Source organism: Apus apus, chromosome 11 (genome assembly GCF_020740795.1).
Source record: "Apus apus isolate bApuApu2 chromosome 11, bApuApu2.pri.cur, whole genome shotgun sequence".
Classification (NCBI taxonomy): domain Eukaryota; kingdom Metazoa; phylum Chordata; class Aves; order Apodiformes; family Apodidae; genus Apus; species Apus apus.
This window is the reverse complement of record NC_067292.1, coordinates 2,533,373-2,553,311: the sequence shown is the minus strand read 5'-3', so window position 1 is coordinate 2,553,311 and position 19,939 is coordinate 2,533,373. Positions and strand designations below refer to the sequence as shown.

General features: G+C 58.0%; 1 protein-coding gene and 1 long non-coding RNA gene across 2 annotated transcripts in view; one reads left to right on the top strand and one right to left on the bottom strand.

Moving 5' to 3' along the window:
* Nucleotides 1–8,255, bottom strand: part of GSE1 (Gse1 coiled-coil protein) — a 97,341-nt gene extending 89,086 nt beyond the window's left edge. The window contains 1 exon segment of the mRNA XM_051629300.1: nucleotides 7,202–8,255. Within this exon segment, the coding sequence (XP_051485260.1) occupies nucleotides 7,202–8,188 (987 nt within the window). The 5' untranslated portion in view covers nucleotides 8,189–8,255.
* A 1,244-nt stretch (nucleotides 8,256–9,499) lies between these two features.
* On the top strand, nucleotides 9,500–17,003 carry LOC127389110 (uncharacterized). The gene is made up of 3 exons (XR_007890558.1): nucleotides 9,500–9,714; nucleotides 11,333–14,250; nucleotides 15,919–17,003. It is a non-coding gene; the product is annotated as an uncharacterized LOC127389110 (long non-coding RNA).
* Nucleotides 17,004–19,939: the final 2,936 nt, after the last annotated feature.

The following is a 19,939-nucleotide window of genomic DNA, read 5'->3' as shown; positions in this document are numbered from 1 at the left end:
GGGGGGACGCTCCTGGCTGCAAGGTCACCCATGCCCCCTAAAGACCTGCCTGCACATCCTAGCTGGGTCTCAGCCTTGTTTTACCTCTAAACTAGAAGCCAAAAATTCACAGAGTAGGTGTTGGGAGAGGGCACGGAATTGCCAACCACTCCCTGCGAGCCCCAAGACCCAGCACCCCACTGCTCACCCCTGCCAACCACAGCAGCACCTGCCTTTCCCTGGGCACTGGGAACACCAGGATGAGTGATGCCATGGCCAGCAACGCCAGAAGCCAGCAGGAAGAGGCCACACTGGGGCCAGACGGTGATTTCCTGAGTTTGTGTGCCAGGGCTTGAATAACCCCGGGTAAACCCTGCAGCGGGTGCCCCTCACAACCAAGAATGGCCTGTCCAGCACCACTGCTAGTATATAGGCACTGAAATCACAGCATCTCAGCAGTCCTCTGGCCAGAGGGAGCTCCTCCACCTGCAGCACAACAGCACAGACACCCTCATCCCCGTTTTGCACGCACTGTGCTTGCCCGGCACGGGTCGCAGCACGCTCGGCACAGGCACCGCAGGCCGGCAGGTTGGGGAAGGAAAGCTGGGGGAGCTGCTGCTCCAAGCACACCAGCTCCACAGGTAAACAGATGACTTCAGCCTCCCGAGAGCTCCTAAAGCCCGGCAGCACTTGCACTAATGTGGAAGGGGGAGAAAAATAAAGGAAAAATAAAACAGGGAGAAGCGGCGTCATACTCATGCCAGGCTGCGAAGTGCACCCAGGTAATGTCATCATCCTCCTCCCAGCCCAGGCGAAAAACTCCATCCCCTTCCATTCTGCTCTGCTACTGAAGATCCAAAAGCAGGGAGGGGGGAAGTCACGGCAGGGCCAGGCCAGCTGCATGAGGCTGTTTATCCATCCTCACTGCAGCACGGCCCGAGGCGACGCCAGCCCCGTGCCGCAGCAGCTGCTCAGCCGGTAGCAGCAGCAAAGCAGGACCTGCCCAGAGCAGCCAGTCTGGCACCTCACGGGGCTCCAACACCCCCTCCATGGCACAGGGAGGGGGAACCAGGCTCTGGCACTTGGAGCGATGCCTTTTGCAAAGAGGGGCGCAAGGAAGAAGCACTGCATCCCTGACAGCCGGGCTGGCACCGGCCGACCCGGGGCACCAGCGAGGAGCCAAGGCACGCTCGAGGCACCGCTGCCACCCGCCTTGGTGACAAGGGGACCCGGAGCTGTCAGAGCCCTGGGCTGGGGCCCAGGAGGATTGTGCCACTGGAAGGTCTCCCATCACCAGCTGCTCAGGGTAGAGGAAAGACTGGAACAGCTGGGAGCCTGCTATCGCCAGCCAAGCTCCAGTGGCTCCTTCTCAAACTCTCCAACGCATCAGAATGCTCCTGCCTCACCACCCTCCTGGATTTGTCCCTACAAAGTCCCCCTCAAGCCTCTAGCCTGGCAGTCCCCAAGTCCCTCCAGCACCAAGGGACCAGCAGGACTGACAGCCCCTCCTAGGGAGCCTCAGGGAGCACCCTGCTCTGAGCAGCACGTGCCAAAGGTGCTGAGAGGGAGCAGAGACCCTTCCCAAAAAAAAAAACCCACCACAGGAACAGACCAAGTGAGGTACAAACAGACTTCAGCTTTGCCCTGTCTCCAGGAGGTCTCAAAACCTGCTCTGGACATGGAGACATCTCCTTGGCCCAGTCTCAGCTGCCAAGGACAAGAACAGCAGGGGTGTTGGCACAGGGCCTGGCATGTTGGGGGGGGGCACAGGACAGTGAAAAGCTGGCTCCTGCTATTACCAACGTAGCTGTGAAACCAGGCACCCATGCTGCTGCTGCAGAGGGCCCTCCTCACTGGGAAGCAGCCGAAGAGCATCCCAGGCTGCCCTCTGTGACCGTGCTTCCCGGATGGCCGAGAAAGGCCAAGTGTCTGGACAAAACATCTGTCCATCTGCAGCAGCCAGAGCCAGCCGTCCCTCTGCCCCGTCTCCCGACTTGGCTCCACACACCTCCCAGCCAGGGGAGGCTGCTGCAAGATGCATTTACAAAAGCATTTTCACTGCAGGGGACCAGAACAAGCAGGTCATCCTCCCCTGGCAGGTGGGGGGGATGTTTGAGGGGGTGCAGGCAGGGTTTCTGGGGCAGCACACGTTTCAGGCCAGTGGTTTTTGGCAGGTGCCTGCAGAAGAGAGGCAGCGCTTGAGCTGCCAGCCCTCCACTGCTGCTTTTGGGCAAGGCAGAGAGAGGACAAGGGGTGGGGAGGTGGAGGGGGGGGGGGGTCATAAAAAATAAATATATATAGCAGCCAGCTGGTGAGCTGTGGAGTCAGCACAAGGTCTGGAGGACACGGCGGCTGGCAGCGGCGCAGGAGCCCTGGTATTTTGGACAGCTGGTACAGCAAGGTCAGCCTGGCCAAAGCAAAAAGCCCTTTTTCTCCCCCCTTCAATACAGATAGAGACAAACCCCTGGCCAGAGACCTCAGGGGAGACAAGCCACCAGCCCATGGAATGACTCTGAAACAACCCAAGTGGCAAGTGAGGCTGAGGAGGGATGGAGGGGTACAGGTTTCCAGCCTGGCTGGGTACATACCAAATCCTCCCTGACCTCATTGGCAGGAAAAAGCAAGTAGCACATTTTCCTCATGTTGTTTCTTTGTTTGCCGTCTGGGAATATGATCCCATGCCCCAAGACATGAAGTCATATCACGATTATATTGCCACCTCCGTGCTGGGATTGAGATCTCATCCGAAAATGCCAGGGCCAGTCAGTGCCAGCCCCAGCAAGTGCTGCCGAGGAAGCTGCTTTGCTGAAGGACAACACACGCCTGGCTAAAAACATCTTTACATAGATAGCAAAACAGGTTTATCCCAGTTGTTGGGTTAAAATACCTTGGCTTGATCTTACTCTGTGTCTGCTAGAATTAGCATGGCAAAAATCAGCACAAGCACAGATATACCACCAAAGACCACCTCGAGCTGGAAGCCTAAAAACTGGGATGAGTGAGACCACCTCTGCTCCTCATTTATATCTAAGGGATGAGCAGGAGGACGATGTAGCCTCTGCCACCCCTCCAGAGCCTACACATGAAACCTGGGCTGGGGACACACGGAGGAGCCACCAACTTGGTAGAGAAAGTCCAACCACCCAAAACACTACCAGAGGATTTTCAGTTTGCTTCAAATTAATAAAAGGTGCAAAAGAAGCCAGAGGTCCTGCCTGTCTGGCCACAATCTAGGACCCTTCCTGCACAGGTTCTTATTTGTCCTGTTGTGATATACCCAAATATCCCTACTCTCACAGGGAACACAGCCTGGTGCAACACAGGAGGAGGGTCAAGAATCACCCTCCACCTCCTGTGGTTGCTCTTCTGGCATTCAAGTGTTTCTGCTGTTGCTCAGCTCAACCAGGACAAGGCTTAGTCAAGAACACAACTCCCTGATGTTTGCCCAAAACCTTTTGGAAAAGGCAGAAAGAAAATGCCCACCAACAGCTGTAAGCTCGACAGCACCATTTGGAAATGCAGCGTGACCTTTGGAGCTCATAACCTGAAAAAAGGGGCCAAATCCCCAGCTGAGCTAACAACACTGCTGCCAAGCAGTGACTGCAGCAAACTCAGGCCCATGAGTCTAACTGTGCCCTGCCAGACCCAGCCCCACGCAGCAAGACCCAGGTGTACCTGGCAAAGCAGGAACAGGACACAGAAAACACCAGGCAATGCTTGGAAACCAGCCTGAGGGCACAGCAGCAAGTTCTGGGTCCTCCCAAGGAGCTGGATGGCACCAGCTGCAAATTTTGCAGGATGCCCCACAGGACCCCAAGCAAACTTGAACAGTTTTATGGTGGGATTTGAAAGCTTTCCACAAACCTGAATGTATTTGCAGAAAGTTGCTTAAAGGGGGGAAAAAGCCCAAGAGAGCTCACTTTTACAGGTATGAAACAGTAGCCAGAGTGGCAGCAGGCGAAGATGGGAAGAGTCAGAAAGGCCAGGGAAGCTTTTCCCAGTGCTGGCAGAGAGCTAGGATCAGAGCAAGCACAAAAAACCCCAGTTGAGAGGAGCACAGGCAGCCCTTGACCTGGGAGCACCAGCCAGGCAGAGCTTCTCCCCTTTGGAGACCAACCCAGCAGGCAGGGCTGGGGCCACAGGTCAGCATCGACTCTGGACACTGATCAAGCCCGGGAGTTCTATGGGTTATTCAAAACAGCCCCCTGTCCCTCTGCACCCCAGTCAACTGGTGGGATCCACAGGAGATTCCTCTGGACTGGGAGGATGAGACACCATAGTTGGTGGCAGCAGCCACCCCAAGCTCAGAAGCCCTGCACCCATGGGTGCCTAGATCTACGCAGGTCCCCTCACAAGCAGCACAGCTGGGAAGAAGACGCACTCTCACAGCACACACTTGCACACCTTGGAAAGGACCAAGGGTTACAAGCCTTACCAAAGCTCAGCATTGTCATTTTTTTCTTGGCAGGACAACCCAAACCCACCCCCAGAAGCCAACACCCACACAGTTTCTGCAGCAGCCCCTCTGCTCTCAGAGCTTACCTTCAGAAGTCCCTCCTGCAGCAGGCACCACCACATCTCCACTGAGCATCACCTGCCACACTCCTCCCAAACACCCAAAATACCAGAGGCTCCGCCCTCCTGATGAGGCTCAATTAGTTAATGAAGTCCCTCGTTAGCACCTCCAAGCTGTTACAGAGAGGACCTGAGCCCCAGCTTGCTCTTGCTGCCCTGCTAAGAGACAGGGAGTGTCTGATGGCATTTCATTTATTTATTTACCCGGTGCCTCAAACTTTGAGCTATCTGGATCAAGCCATTGCAGGCAGGACCACAGCAAAGCACCAGTTCTGTGAGCTGGGGGCAGTCAACCCTGGGTGTGTGGAAAAGCAAGAACATACAAAAACATAATGAAGTCCCACAGAGGAGATGATTTTAACCTCTCGGCTCATTCCCTCCTGCTTCGTCCCACCTGAAGAGGGACCTGGGTGTCACACAAGGGTGAAAGGCTCATCTGAGGTCCAGCAGGCAGAGTGGCTGAAGTAGGGTACAGTTAGATTAGCCAAGCACCCTACCCAAGCATGGAGGCATGTTTTAAATAGGCTTGATGTCTGTGAGCTCTCAGCCTGATGGGAAGCGTGTGGAGATGGTGAGGGAAAAGGTGACAGGACCTCTTGGCCAGCCAGAGTCACCACTAAGGACATGGCAGAGCTCTGGACCAGGCAGCTCAGCCTTGAGTCCTGTCACCCTGCCCCTTGTAGCAGCCCCTTAATTTGCTCATTAGCAAACCCAGGGAACAAGAGGGAGGAACTGAATAGCATCCCTGCCCGGGGACACCCTCTGCGTCCTCCTCCTCCTCCCCCTCTGCCTTTCATAGCCCCACACAAAAGCTTTTCAGAGCTGCTCGGGTTGGAGAGGGGCTGCAGGCAGGAGCCCAAGTGGGAGTTTGGGGCTGGGTTCAGCGAGGACAAACAAGGACTGGGGCACCTGAGAAATGCTGGGCTCTGGGGGGGGCACTGAAGAATCCTGAGGGAATCACCCCCTGAGCACCCAATGCTGGCAACCTGGCCAGGACAGAACTGTCCTAATGTCCCCATTATATGGTCTGAGGACACTAATGAGGCAGAGGCATTAAACCCCCCTGGCTGGGGATATGTGGATGCTGCTCCCACCCAGGCTCTGCTGGAGCAACACCCCAGCATCACCCCCTGGGTTTGCACCACGGGATGCTTGCCTCACTCCCAAGCCCTCCACAACCACTGGCCAGCACAGGCTGAATGCCACCAGCACCCTGCAAATGCCAACAGACTGAGGGACAGACAGAGAGGCAGCACGGGCATCACAACCCACGCAGCCCCAGCACCACCTCCAACATCCAGAAAAGTCTCCACCACCTCAGACCCCTCCGCACACGGCAAGCCGCGCTGGCTGGAAGCAGACATCCACGTGGGCAAGCCTGAAAAGAAATCATCTGCATCCACAAATGACCTACAACGATGTGGGGACCATCTGGCTCAGGCCAATGGAGCCCGGGGGAAACCACTCAAAAGCAACAGCTTCCTGAGGATTCCCATCACCAGAGCCAACCTCCTGCACCATCCTGGCTCTGTCCGTGCCGGTGCCACGTGTGCCAACCCTGCAGCTCCTGCCCGGTGGCTTTCCAAGCAGGGTCCCCCCAGCTCAGGAGCTGGGGCAGCTGAAGGGAAGATTATATTTGTAACCAGCCAAGGGAGAGCAACCGGAGAGAAAAGGAGCGCTGTCTTGGAAGGGCTGGTTTACATTTCTAAAGAAAATGCCAACGCTTGGGAGAGCCGCAGGGTTCTGGCTATGAACAAGAGCTGAAAGGCTTTGAAAGGGAACTGGGGATTTAGGATGCTGGCATTTTACAGAGCCCGGTGTGGGGCCTGGTTTGCAGATACAGAGCAGCAGCTCTCCAGAATGCTCCTGCCAGCTGGGAATTTGGGGGTAAAAACAGTTATTTCCCCATCCCACAAGAAAGGCCAGGTTGCAGCTAGTGATCCTGTGCTCTGTCGTGCTACTTTCTAGGTGATGCCTCCCAAAACACCCTGTGTAACCCCACCAGGAGGCACAGAAGAGAGCAGCCTGGGAACCTGGCAGCACCCAGACAATGACACCCATCAGGGCTGTCACGGTTGCTCGGGGAGCACAGGGGGACACTGCCTGGGGGGCCCTCACTGCACGATAACCAGCACAGGTGGGGGGCACACAGGCCCAAGCCCCCACATCAGCCCCCTGGCTTCAGGAAGGGTGAGGGGAAACCCTTTGATTAAAGTGCTTTATGAAACTGGAGATAACCTGGGAAGTTGGTGGAGGCCTCACACTCCTTCAAGCTTCCCAAGGATGCTGCAGCAGGACAAGCACCCCCCCACACCCCCTCTGACCACCCTGGCCAGCAAGAAGTGTGGGATCAGGATTTCCTCCTCAAAGGGCTGCGAGCGAGCAGGCGCCAACACCACAGACACACACTTCTGCAACAGGACAGGTCTTGGCTCTCCCTACCTCTTGGAAGGGTTTTTATCTGTTCCTTCGCAGCTTGACAGCTCCAAAAGTTCATTGCTAAAGGCACCCCATCCATTAGCGTTCGCCCCCAGGGACCAGACCCAAAAGCAGAGCATCCATCTATGTCACTGCTCCACCTCCTCCTCCATGGCAGAGCTGGGAAACACTGGGAGGGGAGGGATGGGGTCCGGGCCAACTGCCTTACCTTGGGGAGAAGAGCCGGGGGTGCCGCTGCCAGCAGCTCTGGTGGGGTCATGCTCTTGCCAGCCAGGACCACGGCACCGCACTCGGCACAGGCCCCGATGGTCAGCTGCTTCCCATCATCCACCAGCAAGCTGTTGGCCACGCGGAGGGTGTAGAGGAAGACGGGGAGCCTGGCTACTTGAACCGCTTTTAATCCAAGGCATCGCTTCTTCTCCTGCCGGCAGAAGAAGCAGACGAAGGTCTCCACTTTGTACTGCCGGGACCAGGCGCTGCTGGGGTGGTGGGAGTTCCTGCCCTCATGCTGCAGCCACTGCCCCAGCAGGTCGTGGTAGCAGAGGACACAGGTGGACACCAGGCCAGTTGAGTCGGCCGGTCTGGCCCGTGGGGCAGGCGGGTAGACCGTCAGGAAGGGGAAAAAGGGCTCCTTCTCCCCAAATCGCCCTGGCGGGTTGACGTTGAGCTGGAATTCTTTGCCAGCTCCCAGCTCAGCCCCACAGATGTAGCAGACAGAGGTGGGACCAGACTTGACAGCGGGGTGGCCAGCCAAGCTGCCGGGGTCACCGGCAGAGAAGACCTGGTGGTACCTCCCCAAGAAGCTCTGCACTGAGGTGATGAGCTCCTCGTTGTGGCAGGCCCTGTACATGGCCCACAGGTCCTGCAAGACCCCGAAGCACTTGCGGCAGCTGCTCACCTCCCAGTGCTTGTTCAGCCCCCGAGCACTGGGCGGGCAAGGTAGGAGGCTGAGGAAGGGGAAATGCATGGTGCTCTTGGCGTTGCCATTGGTGATCTTGGCTGCCACCGGCCTCGCCTCCTTGCCGCACTCCTCCCCGCAGAGGTAGCAAGCCTCAGGTACCAGGGGGGTGCCTGCCCCCTCCTCCTGCAGCCCTCGCCGGCCCTTGGCGGGCATGGCACCGGCACTGAGGGGCACCACGTAGAGCCGCTGGAGCACGGGGACGTTGGCCAACTCAAAGCTTTGCCACTGCTGCATGAGGGAGGCGAAGCAGCAGGGACACACCAGGGTGCTGCCGGTGGGCGAGAGGGGCTGGGCACCCGGTGGGGGGCTGTGCAGCCAGAGGAAAGGGAAGAAAGGTGCCGGCGAGGTCTTCTCCTGCTTCTGCACGTGGACACGGTGTTGGGTGGTGGGGGACAAGGGGCTGCCACAGATGTAGCAGGCGGTGCCCGGTGCCCAAGTGCCGCCCGATGCCCAAGCGGTGCCCGATGCCCAAGCAGGCCGCTCGCTGCCTTCCTCCTCCTCCTCCTCTTCCTCGCTGGTGATGTTGATCTCGCTGTCCTCCGAGGAGCAGCAGGCCGGTCCCCGCTTTCCCGTCGATGCCGGGGGGGGTCCGCGCCGCGCCGCCCACCCCTTCGACCTCCGAAAGGGGCTCGGCGTCGGAGAGCTCGGAGAGGTCGGAGCCGGCTGCCGGCCCTTCCTCCTCCTCCTCCTCCTCCTCTTCCTCCTCCTCCTCCTCCTCCTCCCGGCCGGCGGGGCGGCGCGGCGGCTCGGCGGGGTCCCAGCCCGTCGCCCCCCGCCGCAGCCCGGCTCCCCCCCCCGCCGCCCCCTCGCACTGATGAGGCCGTTTGAGCCAGTACATGCGCTTCTCCACCGGCGTGCGGCTGCGCTCGAAGGAGTCCCACTGCTCGCCCAGGAAACAGCGGCAAACGGCGCAGACCAAGGCGCAACCCTCCGCCGAGACGGCGCGGGCGCCGGGCGCCGGCTCCTGGTGCTGGAGGAAGGGAAAAAAGGGTCGGTGGTCGCGGGGGGGGTCGGACTTGAAGCTTCAGTTCTTTGCCGCGGCTGATGCCGCCGCCGCAGATGAAGCAGCAGAGCGGAGGAGGCGGGGGTTGAGGTGCCCCGGGGGGTTGGGAAGCCCCCGGGCCGCTCGCCGTGTCGCCGGTTGCCAGCGCGGCCATCAGCCGCTGCTTGCGGGAGAGCGGGGCCGCCGCCCCCGGCCCCGCCGCCCCCGGCCCCGCCGCGCTCATCGCCGCCCCCGGCTCATCCCGCGGCTCCGCCGGACACGCAAGCTCGGGGGGCGGGTTTGCGGAGCGCTCCCCCACTCCCCCCCCCAACCCGCCCCGCTGCCGCCCGCCTCCTCCCGCCGCCGGGAAGGCAAGGAGAAAGAAAAACCCAAAAAAACCCAACCAACCAACCAAAATAAATAAAATAAAACCCAAAACACCAAACCAAAAAACCGCCCCCCCAACAACAGCGAAAAATCCTCAAACCCCCGAAAAAAACCCAAACAAACCAACAAAACAAAACCGGAATAAAAGTTCGGTGCGAAAGTTTGGGTCCCGCTGGCGGCGCGGAGGAAGGGCGGCTGCCCGCCGCCTCCCGGCCCCGGCGCCCCCGGCCCGGCTCCTCCCCGGGCCCCCCCTGCCGCGACCTGCCCCTAAGGGGGGAGCCGGGGGGAGGAACGAGCCGCTGCCGCCCCCCCAACCCTCCCGTCCGCCGCCAGCCCGGCTCGGAGCTGCGGCAGCCGCCGCGGGGGTACGACGGGACCCCACGGAGGGGAGGTAAAGGGGTGGGGGGGGGGGAGTGTATTTAAAAACCCACCCCAGCGAGGGGGTTTATAACCGACCCCACGCGGGGAGCCGCGCACCGCCCGCCCCCTTCCCCTCTTGGATCCCTTCCCCTCTATCACCGCTGGCTCACCCGCAGCCCCCTCCCCACGCCACGGCCTTTTTAGCAGCCCCTTCCTCCGCAGAGCTGCGTGGAAAGGCACCGTGTCCACGTCCACGCCGGCAGGACGGAGCTCACGGAGCTTTGCCGAAAGCACCAGCCACATCTCTGCCCTTTACAGCCCTGCCACCAGCCATTAACTCAGCGTCCCGACCACCGGTCAGCCCCAGTAATTTATTTCACATTTTAAAAAGTCCTGCTGCTGTTCCAGTTCAATACCAGATTCTATTTCCCGCTCGGTCCTAAAATGCTGCATCGCTTTGCTGCTCACTGGTAAATAGCTGATGTGTTCCCAGCCGGAGCTGGCCGTGTTTCAGCGACGCATGCAATAATCCCGGTATATCCTTACCTGCCTTGCAGCCTGCGATAAGATTTAGTGCTTGTGAAGCACTTTGCTGTCCTTGGACAATAGGCACCGCGGAAGTGCAAACTGTACCGAGGGCCAGCCACAATTAAACCTGACTTATTAACTGCCCCGAGCATCTAGTCAGCATACCCACCAGCTCGGCACGGCCCCCCCCCCCCCCCCCCCCCCCGATAAAATATATATGTATTAGCAGCTGCAAGGGTATTTTTCAAGCAGCCGTTTGAGGAGGAAGGCTGCTCCTGGCAGTGCTGTGGAGTTTGAGTTCATGGCAAGTCACTGCAATGTCCCCAGTCCTGTCCTTGCAAAGCCCTGAGCTCATCCCGCTGAAGGAGGGTGCTGTGCAGGACCAAACCCAAAGCATCAAGGTCGCTAATTGCAACAGGACACGGGGACAGAGGGATAGGAGGGACCAAGGGCTGAATGCCCAAGCCATGTGTAGGGACACCTGGCTGGTGTGGAGAAGCCACATTGCCCTGCTCCTCATCACCCCCCCCCCCTCGCCCCAGTGCCCACAAGGTTCTTGCCCTTGGGGCACCCCAGCTGAGTCCCCCGTGGGTTGGCCAGCCCTTGATGTCATCTCCCACCCAGTCCAGGGGGTGACAGTGTCTGGTGCTCCCTCAGCAACTGGCTGTGAGATCAAACAGATTGTGTGACATCAGCTGGAGCACGGGCAGGGGGCAGGAGGGCTCTTCGGGGACCCGGATCCAGTTTCCACGCAGATGGCTCCGGCAGTAAAGAAGCAGGAGGGGGAGATGACACACAAAGCGGGGAACATGATACCTTGGGAGAACTGGCTCTGCAGGGCTTTTTTCAGGGGTTTCCAGAAGGCAGCAGGGCCTTGTTATATTGTATTTATTTATAGGCCTGATGTGGTGGCTGCTCTATGCACTGAGGGCGTTGGGAGCCTTGGGGTGGACATGACTCAGATGTTCTCTGAAGGTGCACGTGGTCTCTCGGTGTCACCCCTTTTCCCGGATAGGATGGGGCCATCCCGATGGGATGAGTTCCCTGACCCTGGGCAGCAGCATCAGATCAGAGAATGCTTCACCCCATCTGTGCGTTCTTTCCCTCCGGGTTTTCCCCAGGAAGCAAGATCGCAGGCTGCCCCCGGACTGCCCAGCCAGAGCTCCCTGGGGAGATGTGGCCGCCGGCTCAGCCCACCCTTCGAGCCAACAGATGCTCTCCCGCCTGCTCCACAGATGGGCGAGAAAACAACGCTCTGCATTCAGGGACTGGAGCTCAGCAGGACCAGATCCCCCCCTCCCCACCCTGTCCCAAAACACCAACCCTCCGTGCCACTCTCCAGAGGCGCCGTGAGCCCCCGGCTCCCCCCGCACCCGCACCCTGCCGGGATAAAGCCTCGGAGCCGCTTCCCGGGCCTTGGCTGCGCACGGACAGAGCAGCTCATTTATCATCCTGTGCCGCCCCGGCCCTGCGGTTGCTGTTTGCAACAGAGAAGCTGGGAGGGAGAGAAAATTTCTCAAGTCGGGCCTCGGCAAGAACTGGAAACATATGCCCTGGCGGCAACCGCCTCCCCCAGGCCGCGCGGGGATCCAGGCGAGCCCAGCGCAGGATTTTCCACCACAGCTCCCGCCAGCGCGCAACCCTCCTGCCCGAGCCGGGGTTTTCGAGCTGCCCAAGAGCTGGGGATGGTGACATCTCCGAGCTTGGACCTGTGGGGATAGCGGGATGCAATGCAGCTGGAACGGGATGCAGCACAGGATGGCTCCTCTCTCAAGCTGGACGGCCACAATCCAGGTTTGGGAAGCAGGGATCCTCACTGCGCACATCTTAGACCTCCTTGCTGGCTTGTCATGCAGAATCGTCCCCTTTGCACAAAGCTGAGCCCCAGGGACAGATGTCCCTTGCAAGGCAGGGGCTGGACAGGATCAGGATGTGGTGCCAGTTGTGCAAGGTGCTGTACAAACAGCCCTGGGCAGTCTCACAGTGCCCTGCTCCCCCCAGCTTGCACCAGGCAGGGGCTCAGGATGGACCTATGAGCAGACTGCCTGACGCTGGGGCCATCCCCATTTCCATCCCCATCTCCACCTCCATCCCTATGCCCACAACTCTATCCCCATCACCCCGTCCCCATCTCCAGTCCCACCTCCATCTCCAGCCCCAGTGCTGTCCCCATCCCTGTCCCCATCCCTCGGGCACTGCAGGATGGTGCCCAGCAGCACCCACTTCCCAGCATGCCGGCGAGGTCCCATTGCACCCTCACGAGCAGGCACGTGCTGCAGATCCTCCCCTCCCATCCAGCAGGACCGGGAGGTTAATATGGAAATTACCAACTGCTTATTCCTTCCAGCTGTTGCTGTGAGTCATCAAGTGCCTTAAAGAGCATTTCAAACAACACAGTGCCTTCGAGACAGCGTGACTGCTCCCCCAGCCAACCCCTCCGGATAATCCTCCGCGGGGTCTGGTGTTTGAAAAGGGAATATTTCTTCAAGGAGGCAATTCCCAGCCGCTCAGGCCGGGGAGGCAGAACAGCCGCTGCCTCTCCGCGCCGCCCGACCAGGTTCCCACCTCCGCCCCTGGGCTCCCGGCCTCCTGCTGGAGAGCAAACCCTGGGCAGCGTGCTGGGCAGCTCAGCCCTGCCATCATCCCTCTTCTAAACCCAACAGGGGACACAGAAATGCCACCACACACACACGAGTGAAAACCAGCACTATACCACCAAGGGAAACTGAGGCATGGGACAGTCAGCCTGAGCACCACAGTGTCACCTGCCCGAGGTGAGGTTGACAGGACACGGCTGCAGCCCGCTAGGGCACTGGCCTGGGGGTCAGCAACCTTGAACTTTGCCCTCAACAGCTGTATTTTCCTCCTCTAGCTTATTTTCTTTTTTCTGTTTCAAAAAGGCTGATCTCTGCACTCGGCTGGTGCTGATTTTTCAGATGGAAAAGATAGGGCTGGTTCATGGAAATGGTTTGGATACACTGCTGCTTTAACTTTTCTTTGAATTTTTTACTTTCTTAATTGATTATTTGTTTGTTTGTTTCTATTTCTTTTGCTGGAAAAGCCCAGCTGAGCTTTCTCCTGCTTGTAAACTATTTGCCCCAGTCCTTTGCGTGGCCGTGCAGGTGAGTTGAGGGTACTCCCAGTCAAGATGGTGCCTGGTGCCAGCAGGAACATCCATCCCTGCACAGCTTGGAGCCTGAAATATAAGAAGTATATAGATGACCCAAGAAAAGCTGTGTGCAGGTGACATGGAGCTGTAGGGTGAGTAGAGGGGAAAGGGACACAGCAATCCTGCACCAAAACCAGAGGTGTGGGCTGGAGCAGGGGCTCTGCAGAGAGGGAGGATGCAGGGTGGTCCATCCCTGGAAGGAAAGGAGGGATGCTGCTGGGCAGGATGGAGAACAGTGACTCTGGGGGAGAGGAGAGGGCCACCAACAGCCACTGCAGCCCTGCAGGGACACACTGCAGCTCAGCTGGAGCCGCTCAAGCGCTTTGGGAGATGCTGCAGCAAAGAGGTTGTGACAGCCAGAGGACAAAGCCATCACTTTGTCCCCCACAAAGCGAGGACATGCACAGTGCCTGGCCCGGTGGTGGCTGCTGGCTTGGTCCGAGCAGGAGCCCCAGGCCCAGCCTGGAGGTGCACAGAAGTGTGCCCACACGTGTGGGAGCGCAGGGACAGGCGTGGAAGTGAAGCCCCAGCACCCTCAGCCTCTGCTCCAAGTCCCTGCCCGGGCTTCCAGCAGCAGTAACCTCGGATCGCACCTCCCAGCTCTCACCCCCAGAGGGGCCGGGCACTGATTAACCCCGTGGCAGCCTGCCCTGAGAGGCAGGAGGGAGCCACGTCCCCTGCAGGGCACAAGGGCCGGGTTGCTGGGGATTTTGTGGGGTTTTGGTTGGGCTTTTTTTTGAGTTGTTGTGTTTTTTTTTTTCTTTTCCTTTCCAGAACGAGCTGCTCTACAAATGCCAAGTGCTGATGCCAAAGGGCCGTGTCAACAAAGAAGAATGAGTGTGGCTGTTAGAAGCTGCCATTAATAAAAGGGTGGGGAGAAGGGGCAGAGGAGGGGGCAAAAAAAAAAAAAAGAAGAAACGGTTTATCAGTGCAAATAGGAACAGTTTGCACAGCAGTAAAAATGCAGGAGCAGCAGCTGAGCAGGGACTCTGCACCCTGTGTCTGGCAACCCAAGCCCATCCCAACAACTTGGCATCCCTGCCGCAGGCATCGCAAAGCGTTTTCCAAGCTGGGGGTGTTTTCCAAGCCCATTCTGCTCCCACTCAGCCACTGAGCCCTGATGCAGGGAGCTGTGGTGGGGCCGTGCATGGCATCAGCTCCCCGGCACGCAGCCGGGCAGGTCGAGGTCCTGCCATGTGAGTGCCAGGAGCTATTTCTAGGCAAGTCCTGGATGGGAGGGAAGGACCCTCTCACATGACGCTGAAGATGCAATGGGAAGATGTGGTCTCTGGTTTCAGCTTTCTATTCCCAGCCCCTTATTCACCAGTTGAAGATGCCATCTGCCCTACCGGGCAGTGGTGGGGAGCTGGGGCTTGATCCATGGCTGGTGGAGCTCTAAAAAAGCCCAAAGGAATTAGATGCTTTCATTCCCCCAGGAAGCAGGCAGAAGTTATGGCTCCTGGGCAGCCAAAAATTCCCCTCCCTTGGCATTGTGTATCCATCCTGCCAGTACCTGGTGCCTTGGTTATCAAACCCACCCAGAGCCTGAGATGCCCAAGTTTTCCTGCATGGGAAAAGGCAACACGAGCTGTATAAATACAGCACGAGAGCTAAACAAAAGCTGGAACTTTCTCCAAAATCCATATTGAAAGTCTTTCTGAAGTTAATTAAAAAAAAATATTCTAGCTTACTATTTTGGAAGCACACCTTGGGGTTTCCTGAGCCTGGAGTTTACTCCCACACCAGCACCTACCCCACACGCTCCATAATTTTTGTGCTCCTCTCTAAAACAATGTTAGGAGGAGCTCAAAGCTCCGTGAAAGGTCTGGGTTTTAAGTATTCTTCTCCCCACTCCCGAAAAAAAAAAATTGGTCAAAATGGAGATGTTCCCACAGAAATTGGTATTTCCCGATGGAAAAACATTCCATCAGCAAAACGCTGACCCGCTCCGGTTACAGCCTGGTCATGGCGATGAGGCAACACAGCTGGGAAAGGAATTAAAAGGGAGCTGGAGAGTTGCTTGGCTTCACCACTGCCCCGGCTGCAAGGATCCTGCTTCTCCCTGGTGCTTCCTGGCAGCGGGATGCAGATGGGCAGGGGGGATCCCAGCACTGGGCTTTCAGCACTGGTGGCTGTCACCCATCGTCACCCCAGCCCTGCTGGCACCTCGTGGTGTCTCACCAGGGTGTGAACACCCACTCTTCCTGCTCCCCAAAAGCCAAGCGTGGCTTATCGGGAGCTCAGGTTGAGCCAAAGGTACCAGATGTCCCCAAGGATGAAACTCTGCAAACAAACAAAGCCTGGCCTGTGCTCCCTCTTGGGAACATCTTGCAGGATTTAGCAAGCTGCGGGAGGAGATTAGCAGACCAAGGGCTGGGAGCTCAGCAGGTTCACCACCAGGGCTGGAGATCAAGGACTGTCGCCCGTGTCTTCCCTCTAAGAATTGGTGGAAGTGCTTGTTTGGGAGGTTCTCCTGTGCCTTGGGGTGGCCAAGTGATGGACAGAGTTTGTTTTCTTTTTTTTTTTCTTTTTTTAAAGGCAGGTTGGTAAATGCAAGCTGGAGCAGAGCAGGGAATCAATCATCCCTTCTGCAGCCAAAGGGTGAGAAGAGAAGCTTCTGTTCTGGAAAGAATGCTGTTGGCAGGAGGTGGGCAGAAGCCCGTGGCCACCCAGTGGCAGGTGCAGCCCATGCAGGGTCTGGCCTCACTGTAGTGAGCACCAAGGTGTGGGAAAGATGCTGGCTGTGCAGGTGACGTGGACACTCATCCCCACTGCCCTGGGCTCACCTTCCCTGCATGATGCTGGATCCCACCATCCGTGACAGGCACATCTCTTTGGACACAGCTGGCACACCTGGGGAAACTGAGGCAAAGGGGCTAATGTGCAGGATTGTGGGCCCAGACCTCCCAAATTCCCATCACCTTCAGCTCATCCCTTCCCTGTACGGAGCCCTTCTGCCCCAGTGCCTGTCACAAAATACCACCAGCCCCCAGAGACCCCCTCCCCAGCCCTCCATCCTCCCACATGGGCTAGGAACCACCACCTTTGCTGTCCCCTGTCCAGCCCATCCAGCTGAAGTGCAACCCTGTGTCCTGCTGATCCCTTTCCTAACAAAATGTGGGTTTCCAGCAGGGATTCACACCCTCCAGCTGCACAGATGCTCTCAGCAGTCCCTTCCCTGGGGACCTTCCCACCCCTCCAGCCATGGAGAGTTTAATGGGTAGCATGATCAGACTCAGGAGCACAGGTTATGATGAGGACACCAAACCTCTGAACCTGTGCCCAGGTCGTCTCCTGGGCAAACAACATCACTTTCCCGGGAGGAATTGTGCCTGCCTGCCTTCCTCCTTCTGCTAAACACATCCATCCCAAGGGATGTGCTTGCTCTGCCAGCTGAGATGAAGCCTGAACCCAACAGAAAAAAATGCCTTCATCCAAGGGGACTCTGCGCATGCCTGGCCCCAAATCAGGGTGCACCAGGGATGGGGTCCCCATCCCTGACCTCTCCATTCCTCCCTGCTCCTGCCTCTGCTGTAAATCAATGCCAGCACCGTGAACTAAAACCAAGTTTATCTGAAAGTCTTGTCCAAAAACATACTAAAAAAATATAGCTTCATCGGAAAGTCTTTTTTTTTTTTGGGGGGGGGGGGAAGAGGGTTGGGGCGGCGGGGGGGGCGGGGGGAGGGCAGGGGGAGAAGGTTTATGCCTCCCTGGAGACCTCTTCAATAAAACGCGTTCTGGCTCTCGGAGCGTCTGACTGCAAATCAGGTTCCAGCCGTTCCCTTCCTGTGCCGACCTGCTGGAGTCGGCTGTTATTCTTGGCAGGGTGCCCCGAAGGAAGAAAAAATAAAAAAAATCAAAAAATCCCCCCCCTCAGCTCCCAGCGGCTGGGAAATGCTGATGACATGACACCTTCCAGCATTCTTCAAGGTCAAGAGGGGAGGGAGGGAAATGAAAGGGGAGAGGGCTTTTTTTTTTTTCTCTCTCCTTTTTTTTGTTGGTGTTGTTAGCGCGGGTTATTGCTGCGCTCAGGCATTTCCCTTTGATGCTCGCTCCTTGTTACACAAGATGTTGCAGGCTCCCCGTGCTGCCCAGCCGGGCCCTGCACTCCCAAAGGCATTTTAGCACCAGCACTGCATGGGCTGGGCTTAAACCCAACTGGATTTAACCTTCTGCCCATCCCGAGGAGCTTTGCATTTGATCCGCCTCAGGCTGCCCCATCCTCCAGGACCTCCCCCCCCCCACGGCCGTGCCGGCCTGCTGGTACCTGTTCAAATCCAGGCGAGGCAAAAGCTGCCTCTGCAGCATTTCCCTGTGGCTCTGGCACATGGACTCCCCCCTGCAGAAAGCCCCGGTCCCCCTCGGCAGGCCCCGAGTACTGCAGCCAGCTGATAGGGACACGCAGCATCCTTCGGGATCTCCTGCCGCAGGACTTCTCCTCCGGCAAATGCAACTTGGCACCTCTCTCCTCGAGATCCAGCAAATCTCTGCTAATCCTCCTGCTCCCGGCTGCCAAATCCTCCTTCTCTTCCCCCCCCAGCCAAGGTGCCGAGCTCTTCCAGGCAAGCTGCACACAGCCAGTAATCCCTCACCATGGGGAATCTCCCTGCTTGGTGCAGGGGGAAGGCAGGGGAGGATGCTCCATCCCTCCAGTTTCTGGTGATGCCCCAACTCTGAGCTGACCTGGAGCAGCCAGTTCCAGCCACAGTGTCCCTGCAGATGGATGCTTTTGCTCTCCTGCTTTCCCAAGCCAAGTTGGAAGGAAGGTCAGGGATGATCCAAGCAGAGATGCAGTAGGAAGTGAAGCAGATGCTGGCAGAGGCAGGGAAGAGGAAGCAAAGCAGGGATGATGATGGGGTGCACTGTGTCTGCACACAGGCATGGGGTGATGTTCTGCCTGGTCCCCTGGGAGCCCTGGTGCATTGCTCACATCCTCATCTCTGTGCTCAGCCAAGCTCTTGCTGGAACGGTGGTCCATGAGACAGCCAAGGACTCTCAAGAATCATTTTCAGGAGCAGACACCAGCAAAACTGCCTGTGCTGGGAACATCGTTGCCTCCTTTACACAATGTTTTGGGCCAGAATGGTGAAGCTTTTTGGCTGTGCTGGATCAGGCCAGGGCTGATGAGGCCCTCCCTTTTGCCATAGGAATTTGTTCATGCTTTGCAGAGCCCCATTGGGATATCCAGGGCCACAAGCACAGGAGCTTGCCACAGGAGCCTGGCTTGGAAAGGAGCAGAGGGGGGGGGGGGGGTATGGTCCCCAGGTCACCCCAGCATCCATGCAGCCTGCAGGTTCCCCTGGAAGCTGGTGTGTGGCCGCATCCTGCTCCAAGGGCTGTGGGAGGAAATCCTGGAAGGCCATCTTACAATGCAGCCCTTCCTGTCCCCGAAGGAACGCCGAGCACGGAAAAGGCACCGCGGGCTGACGGCACCGGCTGGCCTCAGGGGGATGCAGTCCTACCCCTTGGCACCTTGCTGGCCAGCCCACCTGGGGACTGCTTCCCCCTGGCTCCCAGCCAGCAGAGCAGCTTTGGATTGAAAACAAAACAAGAATCAGAAATACAATAGGAGCAGAGAGGTGCTCGCCCAGATCCCCAGTGGAGGCAGAGCACTACAAGATGGGGGGAAGATGCTGTGGCAGGGGATGCTCCTCTGCATGGCCCAGCTCCTCCATTTCCCCTCTCAGTGACATCCCACCTGCACAGCCAAGGAAATGTCTCATTGACAACAAGAAAGACACTGAGGTGCTGGAGCGTGTCCAGAGAAGGGTAATAGAGTTGGGGAAGAGTCTGGAGCACAGATGTCATGAGAAGCAGCTGAAGGAACTGGGGGTGTTCAGCCTGGAGAAAAGGAGGCTGAGGGGAGACCTTTTGGCTCTCTATAACTTCCTGAAAGGAGGCTGGAGTGAAGGGAGTCAATCTCTTCTCCCAAGGAGCAAGCAGTAGGATAAGAGAAAAGGGCTTTAAGTTGTGCCAGGGGAGGTTTAGCTTGGATACTGGGAACAATTCCTTCCCTGAAAGGGTTGTCAGGCTGTGGCACAGGCTGCCCAGGCCAGTGGTGGAGTCCCCATCCCTGGAGGGATTTCAAAGCCACATAGATGTGGTGCTGAGGGACACGGGTTAGTGGTGGCCTTGTAAGGGCTGGACTCCATGATCCTGAAGGTTTTTCTAACCAAAACAGTTCCCCGATTCCAATGTTACCAAGTCACCCCCCCACCCCCCCCCCCCAAGCCACAAGCAGCCCTTCGGCTCCTGCCAGCCCTAGAACGCCCCTCTGGGGACCCTCAGCCCCCCATTTGCTGTGCCAGGAGGCAGGGTGGCAGCAGGTCACGTCCCAGGGCTGCCTGTGCCACAGGGACAGGCTGGGCACCGGGCTCCCGTGTTATTGTTCCCGGTTGTTTTCCAGCGGGGAGGCCGCGGGGCCAGCTGGCTGCCGCCGGGCTGGAACAGCCTGGCCTATTTTAAACCGCTTGCACAAGGAGTCAGCAGCTCCAGCTCGGATTTTTTCCGAACTTTATTTGTCCAAATGCTCTGCAGGGAGAGAGAGAAGGAGAGAGGG